This window comes from Ornithodoros turicata, chromosome 5, assembly GCF_037126465.1.
Source record: "Ornithodoros turicata isolate Travis chromosome 5, ASM3712646v1, whole genome shotgun sequence".
NCBI lineage: Eukaryota > Metazoa > Arthropoda > Arachnida > Ixodida > Argasidae > Ornithodoros > Ornithodoros turicata.
Window position 1 is genome coordinate 84,119,419 of NC_088205.1, and position 16,361 is coordinate 84,135,779.

At 43.8% G+C, this 16,361-nt stretch overlaps 1 protein-coding gene across 1 annotated transcript; it reads right to left on the reverse strand.

Annotated features, from left to right (window-relative positions):
- Window positions 1-396: 396 nt before the first annotated feature.
- LOC135395110 (DNA mismatch repair protein Msh6-like) lies at window positions 397-10,678 on the reverse strand. The gene is made up of 28 exons (XM_064626340.1): window positions 10,534-10,678; window positions 10,450-10,473; window positions 10,216-10,387; window positions 9,988-10,162; window positions 9,810-9,932; window positions 9,703-9,752; window positions 9,560-9,647; window positions 9,451-9,510; window positions 9,326-9,400; window positions 9,198-9,275; window positions 9,087-9,144; window positions 8,876-9,018; window positions 8,514-8,588; window positions 8,382-8,453; window positions 8,136-8,331; window positions 8,015-8,078; window positions 7,854-7,944; window positions 7,694-7,799; window positions 6,996-7,158; window positions 6,602-6,938; window positions 1,809-2,095; window positions 1,412-1,757; window positions 1,265-1,352; window positions 1,116-1,205; window positions 912-1,066; window positions 723-857; window positions 616-671; window positions 397-540 (listed from the first exon to the last, which is right to left on the reverse strand). Exons 1-28 carry the CDS (start codon window positions 10,625-10,627, stop codon window positions 528-530), a joined length of 3,414 nt encoding a protein of 1,137 aa, XP_064482410.1. The 5' UTR covers window positions 10,628-10,678; the 3' UTR covers window positions 397-527.
- Window positions 10,679-16,361: the final 5,683 nt, after the last annotated feature.

Sequence of the window (16,361 nt, forward strand, 5' to 3'; positions counted from 1 at the left end):
ATATATTTACTCCCCAATTCAAAATCACCATTTCTCGGTTTAACCTGACACAAAAATGAGGTTCGTTCTCTGAATGGTGCATTTATCGGTCGAGTCAACTGTTTCCAGCCTGTTTGGCAAAATTATGACGAATTATTAGTTTTCACTCCCAACTGGCGCATTATAAAGAGCTTCTGGTAGCCGTCCTAGCATCGAATGTGTTCCTCTACAGACCTAATATTTTATAAAGACATTTAGAAAAAAACTTGTAACACAGTTTAAAATGGCAAAATGTAAAAGCCGTTTTTCAGAGTGTGTCTGTCATTTTTCGAGAGAACAATTTTCGTGCATTTCGTAACTGTGTCAAAACAGAAAAATTTCATCAGTTCCACTCCAGGATGACATTTGACAAAATGGTAAAGGGATTCATCGTATAAAATATTTATCGAGAAACTACGGGTGTTTATTTATTGCTTCAGTGGCGAAAATAATCACATGGAACAGAAATCTCGTTGGTGGCAGAGTGAAAGATTTCTTCAGGCGATGATTCAAACAGCTCTCCTAAAAGTAAGCATACGACCATTAGCACTAGAGTGACCTGACCTAGAGTACTAGCACTAGAGTGACCTGCCTCACCTTTCTTGCACTGCTCGCTCCATCTCTTTGGATTTACGAAAGGCATTCCTAATAATCTACAACACATTTTATAAGAAATTCATCGCCATAACTTTATGATGACTTACCTCGACCTGGATCCCTGCCAGTTTTGCAGCGTTGAACCCATAGCTCTTGGGACATGGACCACCAACAAACTTGTACAAGAACTGAATGGTTTCTTCTGTGGGATCATTCGCGTTTTCATTCTCTACCATGCAAGCCTGCAGTAAGGTGTCTTTTTAGATGTGCCGAGAGTCCCTTACCAGGTTCCCTACCATGTGCCCCAGGTAGATGTTGCGCATTTGTCCAAACTCTTCCACCAGGTGGTGATAGTGAGTGGAGAAAAGAGTGCGACAAGAGATACGTTGGGAGAGCTCTTTGACGACTGCGTGCGCGATGGCCATCCCATCGTGCGTGGATGTGCCTCTCCCTAACAATAGACAATTACTTCCGGGAATGGTTAGCCAGTTGCAACGTACCAAGCTCGTCCAGCAGCACCAGAGAGTGGCAAGTTGCATACTTCAAGATTGAACACGTTTCATTGACTTCCACGAAAAAGGTACTTTCCCCTGGAACATACGGGAGGGTAAGACTACCCATTCAGACAACTGGAAACTATGAGGACTACCTGATACTATCTTATCTCTTGCTCCGAGTCGCGTGAATATTCTATCAACAGGAGTGAGCTCACACGATTCAGCTGGAACTTTGGCACCCTTCCAAGGGAAAAGAGAGACGGTGGAAAGAGAGATTACCAATATATACCAATATTTACCATTTGGGCTAAAACAACAGTGAGTCCCGTCTGTCTCATGAGTGTTGATTTTCCTCCCATGTTAGGCCCCGTCATGAGTACCAGAGTCGACTGAAATAAGGAAGAAAGGATCCAGAGCTCCATCCCAGTGTCCAGGTACATACGTACATCTCCCAGAAAAATGTCATTAGGAACAAAGCCTCGTAGACAGGGATGTCTTCCAGCCTTGATGTGGAGGCGAGGTTTTCCAGAGGTGAGGATCCGTGGTGTGCACGCGATGTCTCCTAGAGATGCACTATACTCTGCTAGACTCAAGAGGCAATCCAGGACAGAAAGGCATCTCACTGCTGCTTCCCATATCTTTCTCCTGCACAATAGATGGATAAGGAAACCAAGAGACTCCATAAAAGCTGAGGACCTTTTGTCAAAATTGTTAAACATCCTTCTCATGATGTCTTTAAGCGCAGCCTCGGAGGCCTCTTCTGCCAATTGCAGGTCACAAGTGAGTTCCTTCAACCGTGCCGTGGAGTAACGCCGATAACCCTTGCGTTGTCCTTGAAGGTCGTACGAGCCATCTGCCAGCTTGTGGGCTGACTCAGGAACCTCCAACTGGAAGCGATTCTTGCCAGTGCCAAAATACGTTACCTTGCAGCGGAAATGGCGCCGCTGCTCAACCAGGTAGTCGTCCAGAGTTTTGGTAGCCGCCTGTTGCAATGTTACAACTTGCTCAGCCAAAAGGGGTCAGTCACAGTCATGCGAGAGCAATTCTAGAAAGATTACTACAGCATTCAGCTAAATAAATTTTCCCAAGCTTTTTATTCTATGTCCCTCGTGAGATTAGAGTATTTTCTTAAATGGATCAGAGATGCCCAATATCTGCGCAAAATAGTCGTCTGCAATTACACGCTGCAATGGGCGTCAATGACATCATTTGTTTCCAATTGAAATTAACACTTTCGTTAAATGTCCAGCTTTGATCCCGCATCTGGTATTGCTTGGATCAATCACTGACCTTATTGAACACATGATAAAGAAAGCAAACCAGGCACGAGTTTCCCCACGAAAATTTCTAGAAACCATGGTAGAAAAAACAACAATTGCCAGGGGTGTCAAGTAGGGGTGAGCAATTTTGGGCCAACTGACAAGCCCAAAGAATGGGAAGGCAGAGGACAACACTAGGGTTGTCAATCGGGCTATCCTGGGATCCTATAGGCCACAGAGTCACTCCTTCGTAAGGAAATGACACATGCTTACAGGTATTTGCTGGCTGTCGTTTCTTCCAGCGCGGACCAGTATTTGCACAAAAGTTTGCACCGAACTGGGGGCACAATGGGATAAGCGACGGTGCTGTTCTTCATTCTAGTGGAATGTTACACCGTTTGAGGAAATTATTAAGTAATATTTTCTGTTGCTTCAACTTGAGCGGGACTCGCCTTCTTTTCGCGTGCAACACTCAAATGCAGATAAATAAAAAGGGAGTATCGTAATAAAAAAAAAAGTAAAAACAAAATAAAATGTAACCATTTCGCCAATGTGGTTACACATGTGGTGTAATTTTCGAGTGCTTTCCTTCAGGAAAAGACAGAACATGAACTGCGCCAGTCACTTGATGTAAATGGACTTGGAAGTAGAGTCCTGCACGGACGTTGTTGCGGGTTTTCAGTCTGGTCAGGTGCGGTGGACGCATTTTACAAAAACTCTATTAAACCGAGTTGCTCAATTTCTTACGCGAAAGTGCTTCGAAATATGATGCAAAACGTCGCTGACAGTGGCGGAACCAACGGTCACACCCTTCTTTGTCCCTGTCACGCATTTGCACCTTTTTGCCCCATGCACTGATGTCGTACAAGAAACCACATCTAATCATCAGGCATAGACCAGGGAGTACTCTGAGTTTACTCATCAACGTTCATCGGGTGAGCTTTTGGAAAAAGATATGCAGACTGCGGGCGGATGCGGGTTAGATAATTCCCACCAGCGCAGGACTATACTTGGAAGCAGCATCTGAACACGTCACAATCCCAAAATCTCGTCTTGGAATCCCGGGACTGCAAAAATGGCTCAGGATTAACAACCCTAGACAACACTGAACCAGGACAAGTACTCACTATCGGCATGTTATTAGGAAAAACTTTCCGGAGGCTTAAATAAAACCAGAAGAGGATCACACAGAGGCTTATCTGTATGTTGTACTCTCTACGGCATAAAGTGTTTCTGCTGCTTCTCAGTATCCAATAGAGTCAGTGATGATGACAGAGTTTCATTTATCCCACCCTGTATATTCACTATTAAATCTTAATTATTAATTAATACCGCAACTCAGATAATTTTCTTGTAATCAACAGCCCGACGTAACAAACTCCTCAATTTCCTCATCCAGCAGCCAAGCATAAATTCGTAATGTCAAGAAACGGCACCATTGACGGCAGGAACAGGCTCCAATATTGCTTTGCCCTGTCTGTGGCATCCACCTACTCTATATGTTTGCTGAGCTAGGTTTCACTGTTAAAATTCAATGTGAACATCACTTTCGGAAACTATGGCAGTACAATTTTTTACTATCAAGTTGCGATAATTTCCAACTGAGGTTTTCCTTCCATCCTTCTGTACATGTACGAGGCAAAGTTAAAATAATATACCGAGGAACATATTTTAGCGTTTTGGTGCAGTGAGAATTTCCTTGGAAAACGTGGGCTCATGTTTCTCAGTGACCTCAGAGATTTGCCCATTGTGCAATCCCTGGGTTCAAAACACTTATCCTACTTATTCATAGGGTTTTATCATTTTTCCAATTTGGGGGGTGAAAATCGGGATCATTGGATATCATTTGATCACTCGCGATAATTTGATATGTCATCGGGGAATTTTCTGGTGAAACGAAAGGCATATGAAACAGGCCATTGCTGTACCATGTGGATGAGAAGCAAGAATCTTTATATTTCTACTTGTAACTGGGGCAGTGAACAGTTGCTCGAGCCCCATTTCGAGTCTCGAGTGTTTCATTCCTGGGATTATAGAAAGAGGACAAATAGCTCTCTTTGCTGATATTATGATTCACTTTTACGACGGTTTACCGAGAATGACAAGTTGAAGGACCGCAAGGATTTCGGGTAGATATCGGGTTTTACCCAAATTCTTGAAACCTTGTTCGGGGTGGAACTATCGTGAAAAATAGGGTTTAACCCAAAAACCAAGAACCCTATTTATTCATTGGTGTGCACTAGGGATGACATAGGACATCAAAAGAACCCCATTGGGAATTTCATATCCTGCTGGTGTTGTTTGAGTTACGACATTATCCATCATGTTCATATCAGAGACAGAGCTTATTTACAGTAAAAAGCGTATCTATTTCGTGGGGGAACTTGCAAAAAACCGTTAAGCGAGCGTAAAAAAGGAAAGAAAGTATTTAAAATATTGCAAATGCCAGGAACATATATCATATTTATTACGTAAAACACACGCAACATTTAAATCAGTTTAAAAAGACATTTCGGAATCCATTTGGGTTCCATAATGAGAATGGCATGCGAGCGCCTGCCTATTTAAAGGATTACAGAGGGCCATCGACATTAAGATGTCTGATGAAAGTGTGTTTGTTTCCCAGAAAAAGCTCACCCGGGTATAACGAGGAGGAGAAGGTACAATGCCCAGTTCTCCCGGAGGGATAGAACGAGCGGCCGAATCATCACCAAACAGCAGACAACATTTCTCTCACAGGCTGGTACTGCTCTACACCACATTTTGTGGCATATTTTAAATTCAATTTTACTGGCCTACTTAATAGTTTTAGAGGAAGAAAGCAGCATGTTAAAAATGACTCCTGCGCTACTTTAAGTACCAAGGGGGCGTAGCAGTCAGGCAGAGGTGTTTGTTTTTTTATGTAGTACCAGAATTGCAATTGTTTGTAATGATTTTCCCTGGCTAAGATAAGCGGCCTGTATGCCGATTGCTTTATTGTAGCTGTTTTTATATCCCTATGATGTTCATTCATGCGTGTCTTTCTTCCTGTCTCACCAATGTAAGACAGTCCGAGCAAGACACACAATGCCGCTCGTTAACAGTTGTTTGGTCTTTAGCATGGCAGAGTAGTTGCCTTCTGGTGGTCCTAGGTTTAAACACTGTCGTTAGGGCGTACGCAAACAATTGGAATCCTGGTACTTAAATAGGCAACCGCTTGCGTGCCATTCTGATGATGTAATCTCAATGGATTCTGAAACATCATTTTAAAGCAAGGTGTCCAACCGTTATTTTTGCTACAACTGAATCTGAACCGCAATTTTTATGACACTGTTGAACCGGAGCAGAATCGGAAACCAGTCAGCAACAAAACGGTTCGGACGTAAAAGAAGCAGTTGTATAGGAGATATAAAATGGAAGCGTTGAACTGGTTCGATTTCTGGCATGGCCAAACCAGAACTGAACCGGAACCAAGTCCAAGCAATGCGAACCCGAACCTCAACTGAACCCAACACACTGTTTTAAAGAGTTTGAAATGTTGCATGTGCCAGTGTGTATTTTACGTAATAAATTTTCGTGGTATCTACCGTGATATCTACTAGTACCAAAACGACAATCATAAAACATTGCATGGCACTGTGTGAAACCCTATATCATGAAAATAGTCATAAAACACTGTATGACACTGTTTCAAAATGCGGTACTAGTCCCATTAAAGTGATTCCTGGCACATATCAAGAAAATAGTCATGAAGTGTCGTAACGACAAGTAGTAGTCATGAATCATTGCTTGGTACTCTTCCAAGCAGCCGTGGTTGCGCAAACTTGAGTTATGACCCGTATGTGCAAAACAGTCATGAAATGTCATAATGACAAGCAGTAGCCACGAATCATTGCAAGACACTGTTTGAACCAGCTGTAATCGCGCAAAGTTGCCCGTATCTCGGAAGTGTCATGATGACAAGCAGTAGTCATGAATACTTGCGTAGAACACTGTACTCATGATAAGAACCAATTTTAATGCAAATTTCAGTTTGACACGCGGCATTATGAATATTTTTGCTCGGATAAAATTAGGTAGCGCTTGGATTAAATTAAATGAGCAACGAATTGAAAAGATTGGGAAAACCTGAAGGAGAGCAACTGTTGTTCTCAGGGCCAAATTGCGATGATTATATAGACTGTTTTACACGAAAGCTATTTTGGAAGCAAGTTTCGACACATCCCTTTTCTGATTGCTAAGTTGGCTCACTTTGATCCGGCTCATGGCGTCATCATAATCGTTGTCGATGCCATCACGTGGAATAATTTTCCCGTCTCGACGAGCTTCCTCATGATCAAAGGCAGAATCGAAGAATCTCAGCGTGTCAGACATGTCGGGAAAGTCTCCCTCAAGACAGCGGCTTAGCGCTCTCGAGCGAAAACCCGAGCCAGCATCTTGCAGGGTCTTGATGGCTTCCTGCGCCGCTTTGAATCCATGCAGTGCCAGGAGCAAGTTGTCAATTTTGCGCTTGTTGTAAGTAGCATCTTCATAAAAGACAGCACGGCTCTCAGGATGATCTTTACGGGCCAGTCCTTGAGTGTGGATCCTAAAAGCATTTTAAAAATCATTTTCACGAAGCAACAAACATTATCATGCTACTAACTTGGCCAGCAGTCTTTCCAGATCAGGCAATGTCTTGAGTGACTTGCGAGTTTCATTCATCCGGTCATAGACACGCAGGAGATCATCCACCGCTTCTTGTCTCTCATATATTTCCGCAGGATGACAGAGGGGTGCGCACAGCCATTGACGGAACAAACGTTTTCCTGCAAACATCTGTCTCTGTTCACAGAACAACCATCTCAGGTAACCCCAAATGAGCATTTTACAAAAACAACATCCTGACCTACTAGGTTATAACGACCACGTCATAATCGGCAAACTCAATGAGGAGCTCGTCTGCACGATCCGCTACTCATCAGATTGGACGATGGAAATTTCAATTTAGAACACGCAGGAGCGGACGCACGACCACCGTAGCAGACGGCAGCAACGGTTCCTATCAAAGCGTATAATGATGATGATTATCAACTTTAGAAGGAAGCATCTTGTATAAAAATACTAAGGTAAGCTGAAGCAATTGAGGAAGCTCCAAATGGACCCGTATGACATGGTCTACATATTCACAAGTTGATTCACTACCAACGTGTCAAGCTTTGCTAACAAATACCGTCTCAACAAGGTTCAATTTTTTCAGACAGTGCTATTGACTTATATCTTCCGCTTATCTAACAATAAGACATCTACCTGACAACAAAATTCCCCTTCAAACAGATCATTTCCACTAAAATCCATTCTCACCAAAATGGGTGCAGCAAAAATCCACAGTGTCAACAAGCGTGCCCTCCAGGGTTCCACTGGCACTTGCGAGAATTTCCAAGTTTTCAAGGGTAACTCCATCCAGGATCTAACAAAAGTAGAGAAACTCTGCAAAAATTGTAAAAGGTCTCAATCGAGTTACCATGTTGTGTGCTTCTGATTCATCGGGTGTGTAAACTCGAAATTTTCTCAAAGTCAGCAACTCCTCCTCAATGAGGCAATCAGAAAGGTACCTGCAATGCACACAGTTGTTCATAAAATAGCCTGATATACAATTTCATAGCCTGATATACAATTCCTTACCAAACACAAGCCCCCAGGGCTTTGACAGCCAGATGACAGTCATCCTTTGCAGTCATCTTGTCGCCTAAATGGAAAAGATTAGCAGTGAAAAAAAGTCTCGTCAAATGAATTAAGCTGTGACCTTCATTGAGGAACTCGAGAAGATGAGTTGGGTAGCCTTCTGCCTCAAAGTAACGTCCTTCCCTAAGGAACTGTAGCGTCTTGGGAATGTCCCAGAATTGCTTCCGAGGACACAGTGGCTCCTTGAGTACTGCAGAGAGAGCTCCTTCCAGGATCTGCTCTACCTTCCTTGTCACTTGTCCCTTCTCATACAACACCTGAAATGAGACTTTGTCTACCATCAACCGGATCACCTAAATGTCTTAACCTGAACGGGGCGATGATGAGAAATCATTGTCCGAAACTTGGAACAGTAGCGGTCGTCATGGAACTGACCCATCTGCTCAGTCAAAAAGATTGCTTGCAAGTAGACTCAAGTAGCAATTGCAAGTAGACTCACATGAAATGTTCCTACAGATGTGTCCACAAAGCAGATGCCAAACTCACTTTCTCCACTGCCACTCACTTCCAAACTCTATGGATTCATACATGAAAGTCATTTAATCTTAACAATCTTGAAGCAGTTTTTTGCAAAAATTTAGTCTGAAATAGAGGCATCAAAATGGAAGAAAAGTTTCCATTCAATACTTGTATGATTGCGTAACGGTGTTAGGGCCTTTCCTCATGTCATCCAGGGAATCTTTCTTTCCTTACCAAATGAATTTATGACTGGACCCTCCAAACATATTCCTTGCCTTCGTAACTCATCACTTTAAAACATCACTTTTTTATCCTCAAATGTGCATTTGACTCCCAGCAAACCTTTTCAGCAAAGGCTAACAGATAGGTAGGCGTGTCACTCTGACATCCCTGGCCATCCTGGACACCAAAGAGACGAGTTCCGAGGGAAGTGATGCGGCAAATCTCACGCTTCACCACCTTGTCAAACTTGCTCACTTTGTGCACTACGTACAAACATCGGACAAACATTGGACAAACGCTGGACAAACATTGGACAAGCATTGCTGAGTACTTTTTCTGCAGCGTTCTTCCATAAGCTGAGGTGTCTCCGTTTGTTCCACACGTGCCACCTGAACAATTAAAAGCTTCTTGAAATTTTTTTCTCTAACAGACAGGAATTTACCTTGTACCCCTTCTGGATGAGGCTCTCAGAGTAACGTCCATACGATATCTCTGGAAATCCGCAATGAGCAAATTCACCCTGCAATTAATTTCTCGTTATTCCAGAGGAAAAATCAAAGTAAGGAGTACCTTCATGTAGACCAGGCCCAACTGCTCCACTCCAATGACGGCATCCATGTGATATAACTCGTAAAATTTCCCTACCTAAATGGTGTGAGTGAGACTACACACTTGAACTGATGCACTTTTCTTACTTTGAAGAAGAGGACCACATCAAAGTGCTCACATTTCAAGTCCCACCACTGCTTCATGGCCTATAAGGGGTAACAACTTATTGACATGAACTGGACAAACTCCATTTACCGGTGTAAGGCTTTTCTTGAAGCTCTCTGGCACTCTCAAGGTGTTGGCCTCAAATTCTGGATGGTCTGCCAACCGCCCGTGGCCATCACTGGAAAGCTCCGCGAGAGTGGATATTTTTCTCGGAAAAAGTACATACTATTTACCGTCGCTCTTTCAAGAAGTCGTAGCCCAGGTGAGCCCATGTCTCACCCACCTATCAGAAAGAATGCTCTTTTATTCACTCATATTCCTTTCATGGGTACGTGGGTACCTCTTCTCTTCTTCTCTTTCCCCGCATTTGTACCTTGATGGGTGAATCTATGTTGTTGTCCGGGTTGTATTCCTCGTCCGAGTCTTCACTCTCTGATGCAATTCGACGCTTCTTGGCTTTGGGCTACATGATCATCATTATTATTATTGTCACTCTGAGAAAAGTCACGTCATGGTACCATCTCATCATCACTTTCCCGTTCCATATGACCTTGACAGATGACGACCAGCGAGGGCCTCTTATCTCTTTCCATGGTGAGAGCATTGTGTGCATCCTGTACACCCTGTTTCCATACTGGATCCCTCATTTTGGGTACCTCCACTTGATTGGGTCCAGTGAATAACTTGACTCTCCTGCACGTACCTGTCCTGTACCTGGCATCCTGTAACTGCACTCAGTGACTCACTTGAGTTTTATCCAGCTCCGAGATACGGGGGAATCGAAGAACTGCACATGGATGCGCTTGCTATCGTCCAAAAAGTGGTTCTCGTCGGGAGGGCAGCAGACCAAAGCTGGCCAGTATGGGTAACCCTCCAACTTTGCCCATACCACATCGTACAGCTCATACGGACACTCCGCTACCCAAATAAAATAGCTAAACTTTACAAATGGCTGTTTCGTGCCTACAAAGATGCCTTACCTTTATGTTCCTTTTGTGTTATCTCTGCAAATAAAATAGCTAAACTTTACAAATGGCTGTTTCGTGCCTACAAAGATGCCTTACCTTTATGTTCCTTCTGTGTTATCTCTGCACACTTTGCGTCACTTACTTTTGGTGACTTGGTGAAGTAAGAAAAAAGGGTATTTACTTTCGCCATGCTTCATTCATGCATGCCAAAGCGCGCCTTTCTAGCCGGCTCGGCTCGGCTCTAGCTCTAGCCGGCTGCTCAGCCAATGCCTGTCCAATGAGGAAAGACAGACGGGTTGAAGATAACATGAAAGAACTGATGTTCTGAGGCTGGAACAACATAGAAGGGACAAATACATACAAAGCCTCAATTTGCCTAAGAAATTAACGATGAAAGATGAAAGTCACTGAAAAGGTTAGCCAGCTGTCCTCTGGCTAACCTTTTCAGTGACTTTCATCTTTCAGATAACATCTTTATTCTGTCCTAACCCCAAGAACACTCGCGATCCTCAGGACGTCCTCAAAGTGTCATCGCGTCCTCGTCCGTGATAGGATGTCCGGAGGAGATCCGTAGAGTGTCATCATGGGATCTTCCAGTGAGAGTCATTTGCGTACATCCTGCGGCCGCGAGCCGGAGGACATATATAGGAGAAGTAAATTAGTTTAATAATGCAATGTGCATTTCTATGGCTACGCCCATTAATTAGTGTTTTGGTTTGTTTGTCATAACCAAATTCAACCAAAATCAGCAGTGATCATTTATAAACTACAAAAATACCACAAAGAGAAAATACAAAAAATACAGTGGTACAAATACAAATTGGATGATTTCAACGGATACTCCACGCACTGGGTTCAATGTGCGATAAAATATAGCTTGCTAGACCTTTTATTGTGATCTTGTTGCCATGAACATCCGTGCAACGTCCCTGATGGGATGCTGCACGGAGCATTTCCGTGGAAGATGCAGAAAAGTGATGGCATTTTACAGTGCGTGCTTGGCTTTCGTTGGATGCTTTAAATCAACTAAGTAGGAAACACGGACGTCACCTTGGTTGTAACCTTATCATCCAAGGAATTCGTCACTGGTGTGTTGCTTATACATGGAATTGAAGTAAACTTAGGTACCTCACCCTTGGTTTTGACTGCGATGCTAGGAGGACTCTCGCACATGCAGGAGTTTGCAAGATAAGCAATAAATAGTATATGTTTTATCTGCGAAAGGAAATGCCACTTTTGGATATTCCTTTCAAAGTTGGCTGTCTTAGTCTTACACTTAGTGGCACATGGCCTTTTATATATTTTTTGCTTTTTATGCCACGGCACCCATTGTTCGTCATCGAAAAACAATCAAAAATGAGAGACGGAAAATGACAAGCTGGTGGCCGAGGTTGAAAACTGCACGAGAGAGAGTCCGTTTCCACTGTAAACGTTTGCACACTTGTAGAAATGAGAAATGAAAGCAGATGTACTGGCGGATTTTACATTATCCTATACTGCTCCTGAGAATATCCCAGTCTTGTCCCCATATGTTGTCCCGAGGACCATCTCTGGAGTCTCATTCTAACACTTTCCTAACAAATTGAGGATCATGTGGGGATATTCCCAGGATGTCACTGCTGTCCCGCAATGACATCCTCAGGATGAGTGAGGGATGTCAGCGTGTTCTTGGGGAAGTGCTCGAGATGGGCCAAAAATGGGGGGCCAAGGTCCATGTAGCATTCGTGGGCATCCGAAAGGCATAAACCCAGCAAGCTATGCGAGGGTTGTCGAATGGGAGGGCTGCCCCATGTCAACCCTTGGAAGTAGGCTGTTGGAATCTGGGATTGGCTTCTCCGTGGGGGAAAATGGGCTGAAAAGAACAGTAGTCATTCCAGGGATTCTTTATGCTCACTACTGGCAGAGAGACATGAGCGGGGAAGTAGCAAGCAGTCTAGGGCTGTCCTTCAACCCAACAAACCCAGACAACGATGCTGAATGCCACCATAGTATACAAAGCCAGCCACTGGCGAGAAGCGACACTTATACGTACTTTGGGATTGACATCGAGTTCCGAGGCCTCACCCTTTTTGAACAAAAGCTCAGAGCCAAAGCCATAAAGTCAGCTTCACAGATTGGCATAATGGCGGTGCCACACCCATCATGGTCAAGCGCCCAGGGTGCAAAGTCTGCTTCGGCAACATGGAAGAGGGGCAATGGCCCCCTATGATATATCCCCCACCGCATGCAAGTTGTCAGTTGAGAGCATCACAGTGGATTCGTAACGGGATAACTCAATTTTATTTCATAATTTACATGTAGGCCACGTGTCCGTCTCTCTCTCGTCATCCGAAACCTGTATTTTATCAGAGAAGCTCTTACTTGGCTAACAAAGTGCGAGTGGAGTCCCATGACGTGTCCCTGGAATGTTCAGCTGTAGAGACAGGATGTGTCCAGAATCACTGGACACAGGGCATGTATATATGCGTCCATGTGAAAAGCATAGAGCCGCAATTTGGCGGGAAATGTGCATTTGCCATATGAAGATGCTACAGAAAAAAATATGTTCCACTTGCAGATGACGTGTTACCGCTATAATCTAGGTATTTTTACGTTTTTCGCAATTTAAGTCATATCCTGGGGGGCAGCACATTGCTCGGGATAAAAGGGTTCCTGTTGGTTCCTGGTTGGTCTAAACAGAAATAAATGCGGGAAACCACAGAGCTTGTATCATTTTTAGTGGCTACCTATAATTTTGTAGCATATTGTAACCTGAAACCGGTTCCGAACCGGTTAATCGAACCGATATATGTAAACTCTGGAGCTGAGCTGGAACTGAACCTGAAACAAACTGAAAAGATTGAGAGACTCCCATCCATGTAGATCACCATTAATTTGTCCTAGGTTTATTCTGCCATTAGCGCCACCTGTCCAAGTGGCCGTTACATATTCTCCGACTCTGTTACTTTTTCCTTTCCTATCTATGATTTATGTAAATACAAATGTTTAGTGGTTCTGTACAAAATTATTTGTGGTCTGGTAATGTCCTCTATGAAGTGTATATGCATATGGTTCTCTTATTTTTCCCGTAAATTCTTTCCCTGCGAGTTACGTAACTCTAAATTCATCTAGATGCAGTCTGTGAATACCTTCAATTTCTATATCCGTATATTTTTCTTTTTCTCACTCGAAGAATATGTTAGTTACTTGTAACAGTAGTGGCGTCGTTTTTACCCCAAACAGGAATTCTCACACCTGGCTGTGAAATGGCATTTAAATTCCCTTTAAAAGGTCCCCTTTGCAAATCACACTTTCTCTTATATTTGGAGACTCTGTGGAATAGTTGACTTCCGGATGGTATCTCGTTTTGCTTACCTATTCCAACTCGTCTCTTTACCCTGTGTTTCCATTTTGACATATGTGGTGGTAACTTCCAGAGTTTCATTCCAACTGCATAAAATAGGCTCCCAATTTGTCACCATGATCATTATATGCAGGACTGATACGGGGGCAAAGTGGTGAGCAAAGAAACTGCCTCAAGATGGCTCCTCATAGGTTAAGGACAGGATGCATGTATGTGGAAGGAAGAAGTTGGTGATGAGTAGAGGTATGCATCATGTAACTTGCTTGGAAATTTGTAAACGCTCGATACCTTCCTTTTTGACCTTGTCTAAAAGAATAATCACATTTTGTCGAAACAACTCTTAGTGCAAGATGTTGCCTGTCGGATGAACGCTAAATGTCAAGGATGAACATTGAGAGCAACTTGGGGGCAAAAGGAGCTTTCTTGTTAGAGGATGCAAAAGAACAGACTCAAAAGAGAGTCATTTCCACTCTTGCCCCCTTGGTAGCCCTCTTTGTCAATCTGCTGTCCTGCATCGTAAAACGTGATCCAGATCCACATCTGAGATGAGCAAACCCTCCCATGCTCGCGACTGGCAGTGATTTATTTCCCTCTCCTATCCGCATAGCAGGTGAAAGAGACAACTTTGCTTTGAGTTTTGATATTCAGGGAGACCCTTTGTGCCACGATGGCATCGGAGCAGAAAAATTGCAAAGCTGCAGGCAAAACTCAGGCCTAGATGTTCTGCGGGAAAATATGCGCGTGACACGTACTATTTACCGCGAGAGACCACAGCACCCGTCACCACCAACCACCATAACCCGAGACCGTGTATCGGTACTTTTTGTCCCGTCCTCATCCAACACATGCAGCTCATGGGCATAATCGCATCGCCAGTTTCGACAGCATATCGTTTCTTAAACGAGAAAAACTCAACGCTACTCTCTGAGGAGTGGACTCTTGAATGACCATCTTGGAGGCAACAGTGTGCATTGGTGCTTTGCTCGGCAGCAGATAAAATGAGGCTTGGTGTAAGAAAGACAGCAAAGGGTGCTCACTGATAGATGGCAACAATACGAGTACGTCATAGGTCGTCCATGCTATGGAAGGCATTCTCATTTTAGCACGAAAATCCCCGTGAGAGGCCCACTGATGCTACACCACAGCTACCATCGGCCCAGGAAGTCGCGTCGTGACACACGTGGATGGAAAGGACAAAGGGGAACGGAGCTGCTTTCTGTCATTCAGGAAGCTCTGAAGCATCAACTTTTTCTTGGGTACATGGCATGGCATTGTCAGGCCCCTGACGCAGCTGATCATACAGGTTTTAGCTGGCCTACTACTCATTTCGGTCAGAAATCCCACATACCACTTGAAACAGGCCAGCAAAACCGGATTTCTTGGTGCCTTCGCCTAGGATGTCACCAGTATCATTGAGGACCCATTCCGCCCGTTCTCGCGGATGAGTGTAGAGACATTCACGGACCTCACCTCCGCGAGTGGCCAATTTCGAGTTGTACCTGCGACACCCCTTCAGTAAACTAATGCTGTCATGATTTCTGGACCCTCGTGACATTTCCTTGGTCGATAACGGGATTGAGGCACGACTACTCACCGGATTTAAGCTGAAACTCCTATGGAATATCTATAACGATCTGACCAGTATTGCGAAAGATGGATACTTGCGCTTACAGCAGTATGGAAGCCGACGGGAGAAACACAGCCAGCACCTAACGCCATACAAATTTCAAACTAATTGTCTACGGGACTCTTTTTTCCCGGTGGCCATCAGGGACTGGAACAGTTGACTGTGACACACTGTCTTTATTTGAGGACGGCATCTCACAGAGCGTTATAGGTTTTCTCTTATTGTTAGTGTCCTTTTTAATTTGTGTGATTATCTGTTCATTGCATGTCTTCTGTATACCTCCTTCTATGGCATTCATGCCAGAAGTATTACAAATAAATAAATAAATAAACCTTAGTGCACCGCATGTACAGCTGCAGGAAAAGTCCCCAAATTAAGTGCAGGAGACGCTAGTCCAGTCACGATGGCTCTCCTACCGTGGGAGTACTAAAGTATTATGTTGGGCCGATGCCTTCTTCTTGAAACAATCTTCATTCTAGTACTTTCCGCCATCCTCAGTAGGACACTGCACTCATCCAAGAATATCATCTCGGAGGCCACGAATGCGGCCACGATAGATATCAACATTCGTGGTTTGAGGCAAACGACATCCTAAGCGAGGCAGAAGGATTCATGTGGACGTATCCGCTCTCTCTTAAAGGTTGCGGAGAGTTATACAACAACAGTTACGGATAATATGAAACTTGGTTTCTCAGATAAGCCTCAAGAACCAGCGAAATTCCACACAATGCTGGAGAATAGAAGCAAAATAACGGGCATTGCTGATCCGTGAAGAACAAGCAAGGATGAGACAGAATTCAAAATATATCAACTGTATCCTGGTGAGCCTGGTCATATTGGTGTATTCAGAAGAGAGATGTTTCCTGCCTAGAAGATTCTGCTCTTGCCAATAGGGTGTTGAAAGGAGTTTCTCTGTGATGAACAGAATTTCGTCGTCCGAGCGGCTTCTCTCTG

Coding starts and splice junctions, on each gene's coding strand:
- LOC135395110 (XM_064626340.1), bottom strand. CDS start 10,627: ATGGCGAAAGTAAATACCCTTTTTTCTTACTTCACCAAGTCACCAAAA. Junction 7,800..7,853: donor AATCAGAAGCACACAACATG/GTAACTCGATTG, acceptor TACTTTTGTTAG/ATCCTGGATGGAGTTACCCT. Junction 1,067..1,115: donor GGTGCTGCTGGACGAGCTTG/GTACGTTGCAAC, acceptor GTCTATTGTTAG/GGAGAGGCACATCCACGCAC.